Source organism: Leptodactylus fuscus, chromosome 5 (genome assembly GCF_031893055.1).
Source record: "Leptodactylus fuscus isolate aLepFus1 chromosome 5, aLepFus1.hap2, whole genome shotgun sequence".
Lineage (NCBI taxonomy): Eukaryota > Metazoa > Chordata > Amphibia > Anura > Leptodactylidae > Leptodactylus > Leptodactylus fuscus.
The window spans coordinates 29,973,210-29,995,345 of NC_134269.1; the positions used below are offsets into that span (position 1 = coordinate 29,973,210).

General features: G+C 45.0%; 1 protein-coding gene across 8 annotated transcripts in view; it reads right to left on the reverse strand.

The window, feature by feature from the left end:
- Positions 1-22,136, reverse strand: part of ANK1 (ankyrin 1) — a 183,494-nt gene that overhangs the window by 60,578 nt on the left and 100,780 nt on the right. For all 8 annotated transcript variants that reach the window (XM_075272759.1, XM_075272754.1, XM_075272755.1 and 5 more), the window contains 15 exons: positions 19,508-19,609; positions 13,756-13,854; positions 13,326-13,424; positions 13,136-13,234; positions 10,544-10,729; positions 9,886-9,984; positions 9,686-9,784; positions 8,214-8,312; positions 7,791-7,988; positions 7,308-7,406; positions 7,092-7,190; positions 6,692-6,790; positions 5,369-5,566; positions 3,668-3,766; positions 27-125 (listed from right to left, as the gene is read on the reverse strand). In XM_075272759.1, the coding sequence (XP_075128860.1) occupies positions 27-125; positions 3,668-3,766; positions 5,369-5,566; positions 6,692-6,790; positions 7,092-7,190; positions 7,308-7,406; positions 7,791-7,988; positions 8,214-8,312; positions 9,686-9,784; positions 9,886-9,984; positions 10,544-10,729; positions 13,136-13,234; positions 13,326-13,424; positions 13,756-13,854; positions 19,508-19,609 (1,773 nt within the window). The remainder of the gene's footprint in view (positions 1-26; positions 126-3,667; positions 3,767-5,368; positions 5,567-6,691; positions 6,791-7,091; positions 7,191-7,307; positions 7,407-7,790; positions 7,989-8,213; positions 8,313-9,685; positions 9,785-9,885; positions 9,985-10,543; positions 10,730-13,135; positions 13,235-13,325; positions 13,425-13,755; positions 13,855-19,507; positions 19,610-22,136) is intronic.

Consider the following 22,136-nt stretch of genomic DNA (forward strand, 5'->3'; position numbering starts at 1 on the left):
CCATTATATCTAGTAGTTGTACTCACCCGCGCGGTGCAGTGCGGAGACGCTCCCTTATTCAACAGAAGACGGACAATGTTGAGATGATTGTGATACACGGCTACATGAAGAGGGGTTAAACCAGTCTGATATAGAAAGAAAGACAAAGTTAAAAAACATTGGCTATCAGATAATACCGTATGGGTTTCAGATACACCTGGGTATTGAGTAATAAAGAGGAAACTTAGAATATTTCTTTTACAGGAATTACATTCAGGAAGATCATCAATACGTGATCAGTGGAGGTCTGACCACCAGGACCCCCACCCATCAGCTGCTTGAAGCGACAACAGCGGTGAATATCACTTCCACTTGGATGGACTGGTTGTACTTCATTCCCATTTAAGTGAATAGGATTGAGTTGCAATACTAAGAACAACCACTATACAATGTATGGCGCTGTGCTTGGTGATCAATGGGGCCGCAGCACTGACCCAAATGCTCTGATCTCTTCAAAAAGAGTGTCCTGGGAGTCGAACCCCCCTCACCCATCAGATGTTAATGACCCATCTGAATTTAAATCCTGTTGGCTTTTTGGTCTTTTTTTTCCCATTTATATACTGTATATAAAGATAACATGTTTGGATTTTTTTGTTCACTTCATTTTTGCCTTTTTTATGTAAAACTTTTTTGTCTTTAACTTTTTCAATATTTTTGGCTTTGTCCCCTATAGAGAGACCGACAGATAGGTGTACATAGAGGTATCTTTAAAATCTATTTGATTTATTCTTTATTTATTTATTTTTTTTAGGTGTTTTTTTAGTTGGTTTTTTTTTGTTTTTTTTTTCAAGTACAGTGTTTTTTTTTATTATTATTTACATGTATATTTAGAACATATTTGGATTTTTGTATTGACTTAATTGTTGTCCTTTTTTATTTATATGCTATAAATTCAAAACTTTTGTGTCTTTTATAACTTCTTACATTTTTTTTTGTCTTTGTCTCATATATACCGTATTTTTCGGACTATAAGACGCACTTTTTTTCCCCCAAATTTGGGGGGAAAAGAAGGGTGCGTCTTATAGTCTGAAGGTGGCGCCTGGCATCCGCTGTAATAGAGAGGCGGAAGCCGGCAAGTGATAGACGCCATTACAGGGGCCGGGGCCTGAGACATCGCTGCGCTCCTCTGCCCTGCATGAAGCCAGCAGCAGCAGGGGCTCCTCCGTGCCCCCGCCGCTGGCTTCATGCAGGGCAGAGGATCGTAGCGATGTCTCAGGCCCCGGCGTCTATCCCTCCCCGGCATCCGCCTCTCTAGTACAGCGGATGCTGGGTCAGTATCCGTGGCCCCTTCTCCCCCGGGGCCGGTCCCCACCGGCCCCGTACCTGTAAAGTTGCAGGCCGGCTCCTGCGCGGCGATATCGCAGGAGCCGACCTGTCCGGGTGACAGCCGGGAGCCTAATGAGGCTCCCCGGCCTGTCACTGCTGTATTAGTATTGCGGCTGGGTCTATGACCAGCCGCCGTAATACTAATATACAGAATGTCCCATAGACGGCAATACAGTTGTATTGCCGTCTATGGGACCTGCGATCAAGTGACCGCAGGTTCAAGCCCCCGGGGGGGGGGGGAATAAAATAGTAAAAAAAAAAAAAAAAGCTTTAAAAATATGAAATAAATAAAAGTTCTAAATCACCTCCTGTTTTTTTTCAATACAAGGTGATCTAAGCAATAGATATCCCCCAAAATGGTATAACTAAAAAGTACAGCTGGCCCTGCAAAAAAAAACGCTCTATGCATCCCCGTACAGCTGCAGGGTCACCTGTCAATGTGGCCTTGCAGCTGTTGCAAAACTACAACTCCCATATATTAAATATTTTAGCAGTTTTTGCTTCAAAATTTTTTTTCCCTATTTTCCTCCTCTAAAACCTAGGTGCGTCTTGTAGTCCAGTGCGTCTTATAGTCCGAAAAATACGGTATATATATATATATATATATATATATATATATATATATATATATTTGATTTTGTTGGTCTTTCACTCTCTATAATGTACTGTACAGACAAAAAGTTTGGACACACCTTCTCATTCAAAGAGTTTTCTGTATTTTTATGACTATGGTAATTGTAGATTCACACTAAAGGCATCAAAACTATGAAGTAACACATGTGGAATTATATACTTAACAAAAAAGTGTGAAACAACTGAAAACCTGTCTTATATTCTCGGTTCTTCAATGTAGCCACCTTTTGCTTTGATTCCTGCTTTGCACACTCTTGGCATTCTCTTGATGAGCTTCAAGAGGTAGTCACCGGAAATGGTCTTCCAACAGTCTTGAAGGAGTTCCCAGAGATGCTTAGCACTTGTTGGCCCTTTTGCCTTCACTCTGCGGTCCAGCTCACCCCAAACCATCTGGATTGGGTTCAGGTCTGGTGACTGTGGAGGCCAGGTCATCTGGCGTAGCACCCCATCACTCTCCTTCTTAGTCATATAGCCCTTACACAGCCTGGAGGTGTTTGGGGTCATTGTCCTGTTGAAAAATAAATGATGGTCCAACTAAACCAAACCAGATGGAATAGCATGCCGCTACAAGATGCTGTGGTAGCCATGCTGGTTCAGTATGCCTTCAATTTTGAATAAATCCCCAACAGTGTCACCAGCTTGGCCCCCCACACCATCACACCTCCTCCTCCATGCTTCACAGTGGGAACCAGGCATGTAGAGTTCATCCATTCACCTTTTCTGTGTCACACAAAGACACGGTGGTTGGAACCAAAGATCTCAAATTTGGACTCATCAGACCAAAGCCCAGATTTCCACTGGTCTAATGTCCATTCCTTGTGTTCTTTAGCCCACACACGTCTCTTCTGCTTGTTGCCTGTCCTTAGCAGTGGTTTTCTAGCAGCTATTTTACCATGAAAGCCTGCTGCACAAATTCTCCTCTTACCAGTTGATGTAGAGATGTGTCTGCGGCTAGACCTCTGTGTGGCATTGACCTGGTCTCTAATCTGAGCTGCTGTTAACCTGCGATTTCTGAGGCTGGTGACTTGGATGAACTTATCTTCCACAGCAGAGGTGACTCTTGGTCTTCCTTTCCTGGGGCGGTCCTCATGTCAGCCAGTTTCTTTGCAGCGCTTGATAGTTTTTGCAACCGCACTTGGGGACACTTTCAAAGTTTTCCCAATTTTTCGGACTGACTGACTTTCATTCCCTAAAGTAATGATGGCCACTCGTTTTTCTTTACTTAGCTGCTTTTTTCTTGCCATAATACAAATTCTAACAGTCTATTCAGTAGGACTATCAGCTGTGTATCCACCTGACTTCTGCACAACACAACTGATGGTCCCAACCCCATTTATAAGGCAAGAAATCCCACTTATTAAACCTGACAGGGCACGCCTGTGAAGTGAAAACCATTTCAGGTGACTACCTCTTGAAGCTCATCAAGAGAATGCCAAGAGTGTGCAAAACAGTAATCAAAGTAAAAGGTGGCTACTTTGAAGAACCGAGAATATAAGACAGTTGTTGACAATTTCAGTTGTTTCACACTTTTGTGCTATGACCTGCAATAACAGTCACTCCGACCCCAGGCCTAAAGCGAGAGGCCATTATGTTCTTGCAGCGATAGGTTTTGTTAGACCAGCCTTGCTCTATGGTCATGGAGAAGACAATGACAATTGCGGAGGGTCACCTTGCCAGCGCTGTTAGAATGAGCTCCTCTTTCCAGCAGAAGTTCTGCAATCTGGATCTTCCCATATTTTGCAGCCACATGAAGAGGCGTGAAACCTTTCTGAGGTGAGAGAAGAAAAAGGTAAGCAAAGAGCAATGCTTCAAAATGACAATGAGGTCAATAAAGACAATTTATGCAAAGGAAAGAGACAACTCAGCAGAGATATATTCAGCAGGGAAAGGTGACAGGGCAGCAAGGGGAATCTATAACCCGGAGCCCTGGGGGAAGGTGCAGAATTAATGCAGCAATTATTGTAGTCCAGGGTGCGAGGCAAACATGGCCGTGATATGCTCTATATATAAGACAATGGCGTTCCAAACTCACTGTAATTCAAAGATCTACATTTAGTTTGACCTAGCTCTAATGCAAATGGCCATATTATCTGTACACAGAGTCTACGGCTTCATGCATACCATGTACATCATCGCTTATACTCCTGCATACAAGTCTTGGGAGAAAATTAAATAATAGTGGGAGAAGGGGTACATGGGACTCTGTAGCTAGGGCACTGTATATGGAGGCATTCTATAGCTTGTGCACTGTATATGAAGGAACTCTATAACTGGAGCACTGTATATGAAGCTGGGGCACTTCATATGGAGGAACTCTATATAGCTGGAGCACAGTACATGTAGGCCATCTTTAGATGAGGAACTGTATGTCGAGTCACTCATTAAACTTAATTGAGGTGCTCTCTAGCTGGGGTACTCTATATAGAGGAACACTCTCTAGCTGGAGCACTTTGTATGAGGTTACTGTGAAGCTGGATAATGTACATGGGGACACTCTGTAACTGGAGCACTGTATATGGGGACACTCTCTAGCTGGGGCACTGTATATGGGGACACTCTGTAACTGGAGCACTGTATATAGGGACACTCTCTAGCTGGGGCACTGTATATGGGGACACTCTGTAACTGGAGCACTGTATATAGGGACACTCTCTACCTGGGTCACTATATATGGGGACACTCTCTAGCTAGAGCACTGTATATGGGGACACTCTCTAGCTGGGGTACTGTATATAGGGACACTCTCTAGCTGGAGCACTGTATATGGGGACACTCTCTAGCTGGGGTACTGTATATAGGGACACTCTCTAGCTGGAGCACTGTATAAGGGGACACTCTAGCTGGAGCGATGTATATGGGGACACTCTCTAGCTAGAGCACTGTATAGGGGGACACTCTCTAGCTGGATCACTGTATATGGGAACACTCTCTAGCTAGAGCACTGTATATGAGGACACTCTCTAGCTGGGGTACTGTATATAGGGACACTCTCTAGCTAGAGCACTGTATATGAGGACACTCTGTAGCTGGGGTACTGTATATGGCACACTCTCTATCTGGAGCACTGTATATAGAGGCACTCTGTAGCTGTAGCACTGTATTCAGGGACACTCTCTAGATGGGGCAATATATATGGAGGCACTCTTTGTGGGCACCTGTCATATGCACAAATGCAATGGTAAGCATGTCATAGAGGGGTCAGTTTATGTGAGTAAGTAGACTCTATGGAACCAAGCATAGGGGTGAGGGTGGGGTGCAATTTTTGCTTATCTTCTTTGGGCACCAGACCACCTTCCTTCTTTACTGCGCTAAAGTACTGTCTTGATAATAGGGTAGATATAGAAAATAACACAGAATATTCAGGTTTTACCTTGGTCATGGAAGTATGTGCGGCTTGGTTGTCCAGGAGAAGCTCAGCGGTTTGGGTGTGCCCACCTCGTGCACTCAAGTGTAATGGTGTATGGCCTGCAGTAGTGGGGGGGTCCGGGTGAGCTCCATGGGATAACAGCAATCGTACCATATCCAAATGCCCAGAGCGGGCTGCACAGTGAATAGGGGTCTGATCATCCTAGGAAAAGGTAATAAAAACAGCTAGGTCATACACCGATACCGTTACAGGGATCAACTGGAACTCAGAATGGGTGGGGCTTGGACAAACGAATATAAAGAGACATTTCTACTGTTTTAAGGGGTCCAGAGTGCAGCATAGATTTTCCACAATTTGGGATTCACATGTAGGGAGGGTAAATAGTCTCACAGGGTAAGGATAGGATATCTGGTCCCATCAATACTCTAAGGAAGAACTCTATTAGGCTAAGGCTCACAAAGTGAAACGCTGCAAAAAACGCTAATCTGAAATGCATCATGGTTTATTACGGAGCGTTTTTCACAGAAAGTCTGCAGAGTTTTCCTCTGCGGACTTTCTGCCCCTATTAGGGTAAGTTCACACGGGGTTTTTTGGTATCCGCCTCAAAATCCTGACCAAAATGACGGCTCCCATTGAAATCAACGGGAGCCGGTCAGTTCTTTTTTCCAGGAGCTGGAACAAAAAGAAGCAACATGCTTATTCCTTCAGACGGATTCGCCTCGCGAAATCCGCCTGAAGACACTCCTTCCCGACTAGGCCCATTCATTTGGGCCTAATCCGGAGCGGAGTGCGCGACTGGATGGCTATGTTCACATACAGTTTTTTTGCACTTTGAAAAAATCTTCTTCAGGAATTAAGAAACTTTTCTTGACGCATCCTTTTTTTTATGCGGTTTTTGTTGCGTTTTTTTCCCACGTTTTTTGCTCCAGCACACTGCATGGACCTGAAAACTTCTCTTTAAAAAAGAACATCAAAATCTACATCAAAAACCACGTAAAAAAAAATCAAGTTTTTTCCACCTCCCATTGGTTTCAATGGGTTTTTCAAGGAGGAATCCGCCTGAAAATAAGTTATTTTGCTTTTTTTTTCTCTTCTTGAAGGTAGAGAAAAAAAACGCCTGTGTACCCGTGTTCCAGAGGATTCTTCAGGGGGCCCAGGTTCTAATGCAATAATGCTCCAGTACAGGACACCCATATTTGAAGAGGTTATTATGGACGGTTGTTGTAGCGTGAGTCCCTAGAATCATTTTATCTCGTAGACCCAAATCTGACATGGGACCCAAGAGGTGTGTACTGCTTTACTAGATAGATCCTCTAATATTCTCACCTTAGCTCTAGCATTCACTTTTGCTTTGTTCTGCAGTAAAAATTCTGCCACATCCGTATGTGCCGCACGTGCTGCCATGTGCAACGGCGTCTCGACTTTCTGTAACACACAAGCACAAACTTTCAATGTTGGTTCATTATCTAGGAGGAAGGTAAAGCTCACGCCCATAAGAGGATCCATCATTCCATTGAGCTAATGTCCTATACAACGAACCCTATCCAAAAGGCCTCTTGTTTAAGAAGGCCACCTTCTTCCCCAGACCACATTTTCTGCGAAGGATTTCCAATTTGCCATACCAACCATCTTCTTTGAGAAGACCACCTCTCTAGAAGACCATTTTTTTCATTCAATTTTGGGTGGTTGACTCAAAGAGATTGTCATGACATAATTCGGTTCTCACCACACTGAAGACATTGGGTGACGCCCCCCTCTGGAGAAGTGTCCTCACGATGGGTAGGTGTCCCATAAAGGCAGCAACATGGAGAGGTGTAAGACCAGACTGGAAATGAAGTCATAGAGAAAAGTTATATGAGGATTTACAATGACGATAGTAGAAATAAGTTAAGATGTCTCCAACCCAAAGGAAAAAGCCTGCCAGTATGGTGGCCCTTCTCACCTCAGTGACAGCATCAATGGAGGCGCCAGACTTCAACAAAAGCTCCATGACTCTAATATGACTTTTCTTACAGGCTATATGAAGAGGGGTGAACCCATTCTGCATAGGACAAGAGAAAAGGATCAGATTTTGGAGATATTGGGCATACCGTACCGTAGACACAACTCAATGACTGAATAACCAGGGTAAGGAGGTGAAGAGGTTGCAGCACTCTTTGGAATGGTGTAGTCTCTTCAAACAGCCAATCAGGAGGGGATGCTGGGTGTGGGCCCAGTGTATAATACTGCCATATACTTCCCATATAATACTGCAATACAGTTTGCAAATAATAGTGCCATTAAAAATTTTGGGGTGTTTCTAGACTGCTCCTGGGATTCATTTCTTTGGGGCCCCCTAGCAAATAAGGGCCTGGGACAATTGCTCAGTTTGTCACACCCCTAAAACTTGTGCATCCAAATGTGGTTCTTTCTTGATGGTACTTACCAAGGCCCTGGCATTTGGCTTTGCTCCCTTGTCTAGGAGAAGTTTCGCCACCCGGTGATGACCACAATGAGCTGCCACGTGCAGAGGAGTGAGATGATCCAACGTGATGTCATCGATCTGAGCCTGATACTGGAGCAGAAGCCGGACACAGTCCAGATGATCTCCTTGGGAGGCCATGTGAATGGGAGACAGCCCGTTCTGTAAGCAGGAAAATATGTAGTATTCATGAAGTTATAAAGTACACCTCTGATCTATATACAGTGATGTATATATAAGTATATATATATGCCATCTGCAGGTTACAGGAATTTATGGGATTTCAGGATAGGTAGCTGGTCAGGTCAGTGACTAGGGGACTCCGTAAAGTTTCTGGTAATAAATATTTATAAGCAAGGCTATTCAGCAATTCAGCATTAGTCGTACCTTTGTCTTGGCTTGTATGGGGGCTCCATGATCCAGAAGAATCTCTGAGATCCGGACATGGCCATTTCTTACAGCACAGTGTAGAGGGGTCAGTTCATCCTGCAGGGAGGAAACAGGGAAAAGGCTTATTACACACCAAAAATACAAAGAGCTTATCCCTGTCACAGCATTACAGGCTACGTATTACATTCAGGTTAGTCTTATCCCCTTAGAACAAGTCCATGTATAGTGGACATAACTAATTATGTGCCAAAGTGTCCCTATAACAGTGTCAGGCATGGTGCCCCTATAACATTGTAAGGTATAGTAGTCTCAGGCATAGTGCCCCTATAACATTGTAAGGTAAAGTAGTGTCAGGAATAGTGCCCCTATAACAGTCTCAGGCATAGTGCCCCTATAACATCGTAAGGTAAAGTAGTGTCAGGCATAGTGCCCCTATAACAGTGTGAGGCATAGTGCCCCTATAACATTGTAAGGTATAGTATTGGGAGGCATAGTGCCCCTATAACCGTGTCAGGCATAGAAGTGTCAGGCATAAAGCCCCTATAACATTGTCAGGCATAGTGCCCCTATAACAGTGTCAGGCATAATGTCCCTATAACATTGTAAGGTAAAGTAGTGTCGGGCATAGTGCCCCTATAACAGTGTCAGGCATAGTGCCCCTATAACAGTGTCAGGCATAGTGCCCCTATAACAGTGTCAGGCATAGTGCCCCTATAAGGGTGAGTTCACACGGAGTAAAGTGCCACGTGATGTGGCACAAATACGCGGCACTTTACTCCGTGTGAACTCACCCTAACAGTGTCAGGCATAGTAGTGTCAGGCATAGTGCCCCTATAACAGTGTCAGGCGTAGTGCCCTTATAACATTGTAAGCTAAAGTAGTGTCAGGCATAGTGCCCCTATAACAGTGTCAGGCATAGTGCCCCTATAACAGTGTCAGGCATAGTGTCCCTATAACAGTCTCAGGCATAGTAGTGTCAGGCATAGTGCCCCTATAACAGTGTCAGGCGTAGTGCCCTTATAACATTGTAAGCTAAAGTAGTGTCAGGCATAGTGCCCCTATAACAGTGTCAGGCATAGTGTCCCTATAACAGTCTCAGGCATAGTAGTGTCAGGCAAAGCGCCCCTATAGAGGATCAGGTAGAGGGTAAGTACAAGATATATTACTGCTATAAGAGCTGTGCGTACATTGCCCCTATAGAGGATGAGGTACAGGGTAAGTACAAGACACGTTACTGCTATAAGGCACAGTATACACTAAAAATGTTGCTTATATAACAATGCCAGACAAAGTGCCCCTATAACAAAGTAAACCATGGTACCCCTTTAACAATGTCAGGTGCCGCTCTGAGATAAAAGTGGCAGCCACAACAATGACAGCTATGGCTGACTGACTGAGGTAAAGAAAGCAAACAATGAAGACATGTGCCCCAGGGAATCAGTAGATGGCCGATCACTTCTAGTCATTACCTTGGTTCTTGCATCTATCTGCGCTCCTCTGTCCAACAACAGCCGCACCATGATAACGTTCCCGCGCCGAGAGGCGATGTGCAGGGCGCTAATACCATTCTTAAGGAGAGAATAACAACACGCAAGGATTATGTAAGATAAAGATCACCGGTTACCTCCGCCGACAAGAAGAATCCAATTGGAGAGATAACAGTCCTCACCTGAGGCGTGAAATTAACATTCGCCCCCCTGTTCAGGAGGAGCTGTGCCACGTTGAGGTTCTCATAGTGAGCTGCAATGTGTAGGGGTGTAAATCCTGTCTGTAAGGCAAACACATATATGACTCACACGTGGAGAGGACAAGGGTACAACACATAGGTGCACTCATGGGCCTTGTATAAGTTAAATCTTAAAGGGGCATACCCATCTTTATAAAGTGATGACGCATTAGGCCTCATTCACACGACACTCGGCTATGAAAATCTATGGAGCGTTAATACAACGGCCAGGACATGGCCATGATATCCTTTATTGTGAATGAGCCCTTACTTGGGGTATCATTTTACAAATGTGGCGATCTGAGTTCTTGGACTGACCACAGCACAAGAGCTGGTGTTGTACCGTGACCCCTCTCTAGGTTTTTGTTGCACAGTACTGCTCTCGTCCAGGTACCTCCAGCCGGAACCATTCCCTTGAATAGACCTGCGGCCTGATAATTTAGGGCCCAAGCCCAATTTGTTGTCTACCATTGTCTACCTTTAAATATGGGGTATGGATCCCACCAATTTATGGCCGACTGTGTGTGGGAAAGGTTATGATAACCTTCAAGCAAGATGGAGGCTGGAAAGACACGCGCCCTCTAGCCTGATATACTCTGACCTTTGATAAGACATCGGCATTGGGGTCATTCTGCAGGAGAACCGCGGCTGTCCGGGTGTCATCATTTCGAGCTGCGATGTGCAAAGCGGGGAGTCGAACTTTTCCTTTCATCCCATAGCTGATGAGGTGAGCGACCACATTCTCATGTCCCTGCTGCAGAGCTACGGCCAACGGGGTGAATCCATCCTGTGGGCAAGAAGACGAGACCATACATAGTAAGACTATAGGATAGGATATTATAGACGATAAGGTGTAACGTGAAGCTCCTGGGCCCCAATGCAAAATCTGTATCAGACCCTACAGCTATAATAGACGGGTTATAAAACTGCATATTGGGAAGAGACACCTTATGAACCCTCTACAGCTCCTGCACCCTCTGCACAGTCCTGTAGAGATGTCACTATGGAGGGGATTTATACCAAAAGACATGAGACTGGCAAAGCCGATGGCCCACGGTGACATAGTATCACTGAGTCGTTCTGCAAAAAGGCCGCTCACCAGGACGCTCTTTAATAGGTCAGTGACCCGTCTTTATGGAGACAGCCTGAAACCTTGCTATATCCCGCACTCTGTCTCCGTAAATATAGGTCAGCAATCCTTTACACAGAACCCAGCTGGGAGCCGAAGTTTTGCCTTTTTAACAAAAAGACAAAAGAGGCCACTGGCAAGAAATGGGATCATATCCAGGGGCCTAGAAGCAATAAAACCATGATCTGCTGGAAAACCGCTATCACGTGCACCGTCTGCTTTCCTGCTGATGCTGATCGTTTATGACATGGTATTATATGCAGATGTTAAAGGTATGAGACCATTCACTTCTATGAAAAAGATACAAAGCCACCTTTAGAATAGGGCCTTGTTCATATAACCGGAGGCTATACTGATGGATAGTATATTACAAGAAGGCTTTTGAGTGCCATCTACTTTCAATTGGGGAGATGACCCAGAGTCAATGACGTATCAAAACTGGAAAAGCGGAGGAGTTATCCATGTTACCAAGTCTTGATCCATCACCCCCTGTTTTAGAAGCATTCTGCATGAACAAACACATACAGTTCCTATGGCTTGGTGCAACATAGCCTTAAGGATTCTATGTGCCGCCATATGGTGCCTTCATATATTACTGCATTACAGAACCATAATAATGCTTCTAGTGACGAATACAGTATCTGATGAAGTGTGCCATATACAAATAGGGGGAAGCCTGAGGGGAGCCGCCCAGCTGACACTTCTCTCTGACCCCAGCACTTAAGACTGTGTTTACTCTGAAACACAACGGCCTGTAGGGAGCTAGTAAGGGACACTGTCAGTATTTTATACTATGTGTGGTTACCCTACTGATAGCTTCCCTTTAAGACTATGATCATGTAAAGACAAGTCATGAGTGAACCTTTCAGGATATATCCTATAAATACGGTGGGCACTACGTATAAAGATAAAGGGGTCATTTTGGCAGCGCTTTTAGTGGTCAATGGGGCCTATTCTGAGTTTTGCAACAGGCGCTATGACTTGTGTGTATGTTTAAAGGTGTTTTCAGGATTTGGAGCAACCTCATGGACAACCGGAGTGGGTTTAAAAGAAAAGAAAACATAACCAGATGGAGAGGGACCGATGACACCACTCACACACATCACTGGTTCTACACCAGTAACGGCTGAGTGCACTGGTTTCCGGGTCCATGTGCCATGGCCATGTCAAGTGTGCATGTGTACGGGGCATCTACAGGAATGACTCTTGGCCGAACAAGTGTTTGGGCAACAACAACATTGGGTTATTCAGTTTGGAAAAAAGATGGCGGCCTAATATACAAATATATGAATGGATAGTACAGATATCTATTACAAGTTCTGGGTATTAGATATCTGGAGATGGAAAGTTAATCCGAGGATTTATTCCAATTGCCATGTTTGGATTTTGGTAGTTCACATGGAGATTTTTGGTCAGGATTTTGAGGCCATATCCGATGAAAATGCTGAAATCAATGGGAGACGATCAGAAGTTTTTTCCGGGAGCCGTTCCTTCTGGCTCCCGGAAAAAAGAAGCGAGGTGCTCATTCTTCAGGCCGAGTCGCCTCGCTATTCGGCCTGAAGACACTCCAGACTAGGCCCATTCATTGGGCCTAATCCGGAGTGGAGTGCACGACTGGATACCGGTGCAGTGCACTGGATTTCAGTTGCGGCTACCTGGTTTTTGGTCCTGAACCTGACCAGGTTCCGGACCAAAAAACCCCGTCTGAACTTATCCTGACATAGATTTATTTGGCTGTCCCTTACTCTGGATCAACACAGTGGGATTATAAGTGGGACTTGATGGACCTGCTCAACTTTGGAGTCAAAAACATCCATTTTTGCCCCTTAGTCAAACAAAATACAACCATTGACATACATATCGTCCCCATCATTTGACAGGCAGACACGGAACAGATAAACTAGTCTTATGACCATCAAACAGATCCCTATATCTCAGCTTCCCTATCAGTGTGACAAGAAAGACTTCAGTACAGTCACACTTCGATTTAAAGGTTTGAGGGTAAATTTAGGTCTCAAAACTAAAAAATAATGTAAAGATTTTGTACATCATGATATTACTGACCTCTGTAGCAAGGTTCTGGTTGGCGCCATTCTCCAGAAGGAACTTCACCACGGGAAGATGGTTCTCCTGAGCTGCCATATACAGGGGCGTAAAGCCTTTCTGTGTTTCATATAAAGCAGAAGACATGGTCACCCTCCTGCTACAATACCCATAAGCTGGCTATTGCCATGACTGTACTGATGGACGTTACCTGTGACTGGCTGTTGACATTGGCCCCGTAGTTAACAAGCTCCCGCACCACATCTTCTTGTCCGGCTAATGCCGCAATGTGCAAGGCCGTGTTACCCTTCTACAAAGCCAATGGGAAGAAAAGATGTTAACCAAGTACACCGAAACATAGGGTACATAGACAAACAAAGCCGCCATTGATAGAGCAACCAGAAAGGACAGCTCCAGTTATGGCGGCCATGATGCAACAATATATGACCTGGTTACCTATTCATCTAAAGGCTAATACTATATTACAATTTTTCAATATATATCAGCTCATTGTTAGAAACCCCATTAGCAAACAATGCCCCATTAAGGTGAACAGAACTGATCTGCAATACCACACTCATCCTGAGGACACATGTGGCACTGTTCGTCAAATAAAGCAAACGATTTTCCATAATGCTCACCTTGGTGGTTGTCTCTAGGACAATTTCCTTGTGTAGCAGCTCGCTCACCATTTTGAGGTGCCCCTCCTTGCTGGATAGATGCAAAGCATTCAGCCCATTCTGCAGGAAAGATGGGGTTAATTTTGCACAGAAAAAATTGATAGCATATAGAATGTAGGATACCGAGGGGGTATAAACTGGGGTGTTTTGTGGCTATTGTGGGTGTTTCTACAACTATACCAACAAAAGTATTGTGAAATCTGCCCCATTATTTCAAACAAGGCGCCTTGGGCAGAAACAAGGTTTTTGGTTGCCGGGTCTTATATTGCTTTTCCTATTTTGACAAGGTTCTAAATGGATGTATTCTAGTGTGAATTTCTCACCATATTCTGGGTGATCGCTCCCCGATAGTGGCGGAGGCCGTCAGCACTGACCATCTGTTCTACAGTGACACTAGAGGCGAAATGCGGTATAACATCAGCTGTGTTACACTCCGATCCAGAGAATGGATATTACAGGTTGATTTAATATGATGTATAAAGGTGTCTGACAATAGCGCCCCCAGTAGTCACACTATGAGCTTCCAGTATCAATGCTGTCTCTATAGGCGAGGCATGGATTGAAGCTCCAACCTCCCAAAACAAAATTCGCAATAATTGGGTCTTCTATGGGATACGTTCAATTGGTGGAATTGGTGCTGATTTTGATGCAGATTCTGTCACAAAATCAGCTCCAGATTCCTTTGAGTGTATGTATACCGGCCTAGACAGATTCTGCCTAAGAATTCCCATTGGAAGGAATGGCACGAGGAAAATATTGCCCGGCAGTGCGGAATTTGATGCAGAATTTCCGCAGAAGATTCTGAAAAGCGGAAAAATTCTGCTTCTTAATTGCTGAAGTATATTACAGCATGTGAACCTAGCCTTATGTAGCGGAGGGATCAATGGGGGCCCTCTTTGGGGGTGACTGCTACCTCTGCACCAATAACAGTCAGTATTGGCCTGATTGCAGACATTGCCACTGGGCCTATGCTTTACTGGCTATGGCGCCCCCTCTGCTCCTGACCTCCGCCATACTATTACAATTGTCTGCAAGGGGTTAATATATGGGCACATAGGCTGGTTGAGATGCTGTGCGCTGCCTGTCTGTATGGGGTGTAGTGAGCGTACTGTGCAATGCACAACTCATGTGAGGGGCAGGGGGCGCCCTCCAGGTGACCGCCTGCTTCCCTATGGGTACACTGACTCACTTAGAGGCCTGCAGACAGGGGCTGCCAAGACCCCGAACAGAGGGGAGGAGCCAACACTACAGGGCACCACATAGCAACCAGCCAGTGCAATGGTAGGGATGTCTCATCTGTGAGTATATGTGTATACAGTATATATACATATATATATGCACGTCTGTGGTGTGTGTATAGAAATACATGTATACAGTATCTGCTTATATAATAATGTGTGTATATATGGCATTTGTTCCTGTGTGCAGGGCCTATGTGTGTGTGAATATACTTGTCCATGTCTGTGGTGACATCAGGGGAATTTACCAATCCCCTCTACATCAGTTTTCTGGCCTTGAGGATGATATTGAGGCCCTCTCCCGTACCCAACATGCACCACAATCCCTCATTCGCGGCTCAGCCGCCATATTGTGCAAATTGAGTTATTAAAACTCAGTCAGTTTTCTGTCTTAAGTTATGGTACTTGTACCAAAACATGGACTCAGTATCATCCCAAAATACCCAAAAACTAATGTAGAAGGAATGATGAATTCCCTTCAGTGTATGTATATGTATATTTGTATGTCTGTGTGTGTGGTATCTGTATAAATATGTATGCTTCTGTGTGTAGTCTCTGTGTGTATATGTGTGCGTCTATGTGTGTGGTATCTGTATACGTGTACATCCATGTGTGCAGTAACAGTGTGTATAGGTGTACGTCTATGTGTGAGGTATGTGTATGTGGTTTCTGTGTACTGTATATGTGTGCGGCTGTGTGGTATTTGTGTGTATGTGTGAGGTATCTGTGTACATAGGTGTATGTCTATGCGCGTGGTATCTATGTGTATATGTATGTATCCGTGAGTGGTATCTGTGTGTATAGGTGTATGTCCATGTGTGTGGTATCTGTGTGGATATGTGTAGGTCCATGTGTGCAGTGACAGTGTGTATAGGTGTACGTCAATGTGTGCTGTAATTGTGTGTTTGTGCACATTCATGTGTGCACTGATTATATGTATAAGCATCTGTGCACTGACTGTGTATATGTCCATGTGTGCACTGGCTGTGTGTATTTGTACTTCCGTGTCTGAGTTGATTGTGTGTTGGTGTATGTCCATGTGTGCCCTGACTGTATATGTGTATGTGTTCATCTATATGTGCTGTGGCTGTGTGTATGTGTACGTCCACATGCACATTGACAGTGTGTGTACATCTATATGTGCCGTGACTGTGTCCATGTGTGCACTGACTGTGTGTATTTGTGCGTTCACGTGTGCTATGTGTATGCGTGCATCCATGTGTGCTGTGACTGTATATGTGTATGCCTATATGTGCTGTGACTATATATGTGCGTTCCACTTGTGATGACACCACAAATATTATTGACCTTGATATTGTGATGTCAGTGTGTACTATCTATATTCTGTCTAAAGGCTTATTTTTCTGGTATTTCTCTAATCATAGGAGCATCAATATCTACAGACAGCTGTCCTGGTATTTTATCTTGCACAAGGGCAGGTACGTGTATATACTAGACTATAGACATTGTTCTGTATACTGAGAAATGTACAGTAACTATATATTTACTACTAGTGTATACACGCTGCTGTACTAGCTCTGTATATACTATAATACACAAATAAGGGCGGGTTCACACCTGCGCCTGGTCTTCGCTTTTCAGGTTTCCGTCTTCTGCCCAAAAAACTGGACAGGAGACGGAAACCTGGCAGTCAGTGTCCGCCCGTGAGCGTCTTGTGCCTCTCCGCGGCGAAACCGTTTTTTTTTTTAACCAGTCACAGTCAGACATGCAGGATGGGGTCTATCGGCCTCCCTGTGTAACTGCTGTTGTAGTGGTCCGCCTATTTATTGTTCTGGTCCTCCAACAGAAGGACAGCCCTACGCTAGCGTGAACCTACCGTATTGTATAAACTTAGACTAGACGGTATAAAGATACACCGCATTCATCATCCAGCATCCGCCACTGTGATAAATCTGGCGGAGTTTCAGACTGAATTGACAGATACAAAGACAAGCCTAATATTAGGAGCGAAGACCCTTTAGAGCAGCGGGTGATGGCACTCGGAGATGTCGGGGACAGATTTAATTGTACCGCACTTAACTCCTCTTCAGATTAAACCATTTTGGGCGAAATCAAGTGGAATTAGCATTTAGATGGGAAATATGATTATATTCATTAACCGGCCTGGGAGCAGCTCAAGCATCCAGTATACCCATGGGGATTCACATCTATCAAACGTGGCACAAGTCTGTGTCCTTCTATGGGGTCTTATGGTCTCTGTCTACACCCTTGAGATGTTTTTTATTACCGCAAGATCACTAAGACTATAGCTTTACTCGGATTAAAGGGCATATTCTCATCCCACAAGGTAATGGCGGATCAGTCGGATATGGCAGCACTTTATGATCAGTGATGGTCTGACCTCAGGGAGTCCAACTAATCCTGAAAATATAGTGGCCATAGAGCTGATTTGGTTCTGAAGACCCTTCTAAATTTCCGTGGCTTTATAGGGTACTACAGTCAACCCTACTGGATTGAATGGGGCTCTACACAGCCTGTTGACGGGTGCAGCAGAAAGATGGGGGGTGGGGGTGATAATGCTAAATCAGCACTGTGGCCCCTATTTAGAATTAGTGGGGCCACTACTAATCATAAAGTGAAGGCATATCCTAGCAATCTGTAGGATGGGAATACCTCTTTAAGGTCATTTATTGTATCTCATTGGATTGGGGGTGCCCATGTCAAGCCCCAAGGATAGGTCATCTGTACGTCTAATGCATACAAATAATAGGAAAAAGCATTACACCACACCCACGGAGATCGAGGGGCCGCCTGTAGGTAAAATGCACACAGTCCTCCAAGGTACAACCAATCATTGTAGTGAGGATGCCTATGAGGGAAGATCTCAAGTGGTGGACTACCCAAGAGGAGCAAGGGACAAAGATAAAAAGTGTTTACCTGTACAAAACCAGAAACAGTGCTGGATATTGGGAACAATAGAAAGTTTTTAATGTTTGTAAAAATTAACCAGCTAAGGAGAAGTAATAGTTAGTAATAAGAAGTATTGTGAATGGTGGAAGATGGTAGACGAGACAATATCCGACTTCACAATGTTGGCTGAGAAGCAAGGTCAGAAGGCACGGTGAGGTCGGGCAGAATACACGGCCTGTGGGACAGGTCTGACCACATATCTCCCCCTCAGGATCACAGGACATATGAGGCTGGACCTTTCCCACACGCCCGATATTCTCCAGAAGACCTAAAGGTGCCGGCTGAACCATAGAGGTGGTGTCACTGACATGGGAACCACTGGGGGAAGACCAGATAATGTGTACTCGAACTGTGACTATATACACTAAATCAGGGAGGGGGAAACAGAAGGTCATGATCTACCAGTGGACCCACAAAATTAGACTGGTAGGGTGTTCCCTTGGTGGCAGGAGTTGGTATAAGCTCCCTACTGAGTACTGGCAGAGCTGAAACCCCAAAACACTTGTCCACAGTTTCTGATTTGGACGATATCCCTAGTCATCTTGCACGGCTTTTTAAGGCCAGGGCCCCAAGGGCCGGAAATGCTGTGATTTGGCCAAGGTGGAAACGCTGCGGGAAAAATCGCGTCGTTTTACAAAGTGGATGGGATTCATGTGAATCCCATGCCCACTTTGCGGAAAAAAATCGCAGCTTGGACATGCTGTGATTTCGTAAACCGTTGCGGTTTTGAAAATCGCAACATGTCAGCTATATCTACGGAAACACCGGTGGCTTCCCCGTAGATATAATGGTAAGAGAAAGTCCGCGGAGGAAAACTCAGTAAACTTTCTGTTCAGAGCGCTGCGGGAAGAACCGCAATGCATTCACACTGCGGTTGTCCCCACAGCGCTTTAGCGCGGCATTTCCGGCCTGCGGGGCCTTAGCCTAAAGGAGTTTTCTGGAACTAAATCTATGCTTAGGAAGGTCATCAATATTAGGTCAGTTGTGTTCCAACACTCAAGACACCCACAGATCAGTTTTTCAAAGTGGCAGCCACTTCACAAGCCAATGACGTCACAGTCATTGATCACATGGCCTGTTTGCAGCTCAGTCCCATTCAAGTGAATAGGACTGGGCTGCAATACCAAGCCTGGCCACTAAACAATGAACAGCGCTGTAATGACGAGGTGAGGTGTTAGAGCCCCACCAATCCAATATTGATGATCTATGCTACACTTGCAGAGAGGAAGAACTCTATGGTCAAATATAAAAAAAAACATGGCGGAGGAGTAAATGCTAAGTATCTATTTATCACTATTAGGTGCTTGCAAAAACATTCGGCTTCAAGTCCATGGTCAACACAACAAAACTAGATCCCACTTGTGGTCCAGATTTTTGACACTTCAAAGTGTGAAACATGTTGGAGACCATGCATAAAGAAAAACATAGTTCTGCCTGGGGAAAAACCTTTGGCTCGGCTGCATTTGTAGAGAGAGTCAGAACATGAATGCATACGGCTGACTCTGCAGGTATACGCTATATACTATGGCGCTGCTGCACGTTACCTGGTTGCATGTATTTATATCCACGCCATTCCTCAGATGTTCCAGTGCTTTATCCAGGTTTCCAGCCCTGGCCGCTCGCAGGAAGCTGGTCGCTGCATCAGCCTAGGAGAGGAGAGGGATTTTGTTAGCGTCATCTATAATTTATTCACATTTGCTTCTATAGCAGTGAAATATTCCACAGCGCTGTACACAGATTATTGTCAGGTCTATATCTCCGACATACAGGAGGCTGTACACATTAGACTTGCAGTGACCGCACCTACTGCGTTGGCAGGACAAGATGACCCTATTATTTATTTTTGATGTTCGGCTGGTGTTTATTCAGACGGTCACGGGTAACAAAGTAACTTCTTTGCATTAGGAATATCCTATAATGTTATGTATACAGCTGTTATGGAGCGCTGTGAGTCTCCACAGACTACAACTAGCCCTGTATGTAGTCTGATCCCGTACTCCTGTCACCTCTTCTGTTCTTACTAGGGGTAAGGGAGAATGGTGTAACCCATGACTGTCCCTCTGTCACATGAAATATAGCGCTATCCCAGGGGTAGGGAACGTACGGCTCTCTAGCTGTTGCAAAACTACAACCCCCAGCATGCATACTGGCTCTGCTGTTCTGGGAACTCCCATGGAAGTGAATGGAGCATGCTGGGAGTTGTAGTTTCACAGCAGCTGGAGAGCCAAAGGTTCCCTACCCCTGCGCTATCCTAAATGGCACAAGGTAGTTAGGGAGGGCCCAGGTGATACATAGGTCTGCATAGGAGCCGTAAAGACAAGCTAGTATGAGATTTTTATGTACACAGCTCCTATGCAGAGCTATGAGTCTTCATGGTAACAGACTACAATCGACCCTGTGTGTAGTCTGATCCCGAATTCCTGTTAGGTTAAGTTCACACGTCAGTATTTTGGTCAGGAAAAGTCAGCTCAGGAAAAATCGTGAGGCATTTTTTGTCATGTTTTTTTTCCGCTAGTGGAAAAAAGAAGCGACATGACTAGAGATGAGCGAACACTGTTCGGATCAGCCGATCCGAACAGCACGCTCCCATAGAAATGAATGGAAGCACCTGTGACGCTGGCTGGACGCCGGCAAAGTCAGCGTCACAGGTGCTTCCAATCATTTCTATGGGAGCGTGCTGTTCGGATTGGCTGATCCGAACAGTGTTCGCTCATCTCTAGACATGACCTTTCTTCAGGCGGATTCCGCCTGAAAAAAACAACAGGAGTCAATGGGAGGCGGAAAAAACGCTAGTGATTTTTGAAGCGGTTTTTGACGATTCCACGTCAAAATCTGCGTCAAAATCCACGTCCAAAAAATGTGACACGGATTTTCCACCTCCCATTGACTCCCGTTGTTTTTTTCAAGCGGAATCCGCCTGAAGAAAGGTCATGTCGCTTCTTTTTTCTGCAAGCGGAATACATAGGACTGTATTTTGAGGCGGATTCCGCATCAAAATCCACTCCAAAAAACTCACTGTAGGTAAGTTCATACAGGGATTTTTGTTCCGGAACCTGAGGCCGCCTCAGGTTCCGGCTAAAAACCGGGTAGCCGCGACTGAAAGCCGGTGCACTGCACTGGCATCCGGCCGCGCACTCTGCTCTGGATTAGGCCCAATGAATGGGCCTAGTCCGGAGGAGGGAGTGTTTTCAGGCCGAATCGTGAGGCGATTCGGCCTGAAGAATGAGCACCTCGCTTTTTCTGAGAGCTGGAAAAAAATGGCTCTCGGAAAAAACTCCTGAGCAGCTTCCTTGATTTCAATGGGAGCCGTCTTTTTGGTCAGGATTTTAAGGCGGATACGGCCTCAAAATCCTGAACAAAAATCCCTATGTGAACTTACCCTGTGAACTTAGCCTCACTCCCTTAAATCTGCTACCCAGGGGTGTAGCTACAGAGAGTTGGAGAGTCTGGATATAACATAATAAGGCTAAGGTCTCACAGGCCATATCTGCAGCACTAAAGCGCTGTGGGAAGAACAGCGGCGTGAAGGCATTGAGGTTCTTTCCGCAGCGCTTTGAAGAGAAAGTTCACTGAGTTTTCCTCTGCGGACTTTCTCTTCCCATTATATCTACGGAAAAGCTGCCGGCGTTTCCGTAGATATAATTGACATGCTGCGATTTGCAAAGCCGCAAAGTGGGGATGGGATTCGCATGAATCCCATCCACTTTGCCTGCGCTGTACAACGCCACGATTTTTCCCACAGCGTCACCAGTGTCCATTGCTAAAATCTTGTACGGACAATCGCCACAGGCGCTGCTGAGCGGACACCATCGGAGGTCCATGTCAGGAGGGTTTGCTGATATATACGTCTGATAAAAGGTTGTGACATAGGCCAGTAGGCAAAAAGTGATATATACATCGCCCATAGCGCAATCCGTGCAGTATACGTTTATGTCTCTGGATGTCTCTGCATAGAGCGCAGTTGAAAGCGTCAATTTTTTTTTTTATAACTAAACCCATAAAATTTTTCCTTTTTATTCCTGTATTGCACCCAGTTTCAGCCTATTTTTAATAACCGTATGACTCTCAGTACTCATTTTCTTATCGTACACTAGGGGGCGCTGAAGAAATCTTTTCATTTTTCGGCTACGATTTGTTCTTCTATTGGCACGGCTAGTGCTGGGATTTCGGAGT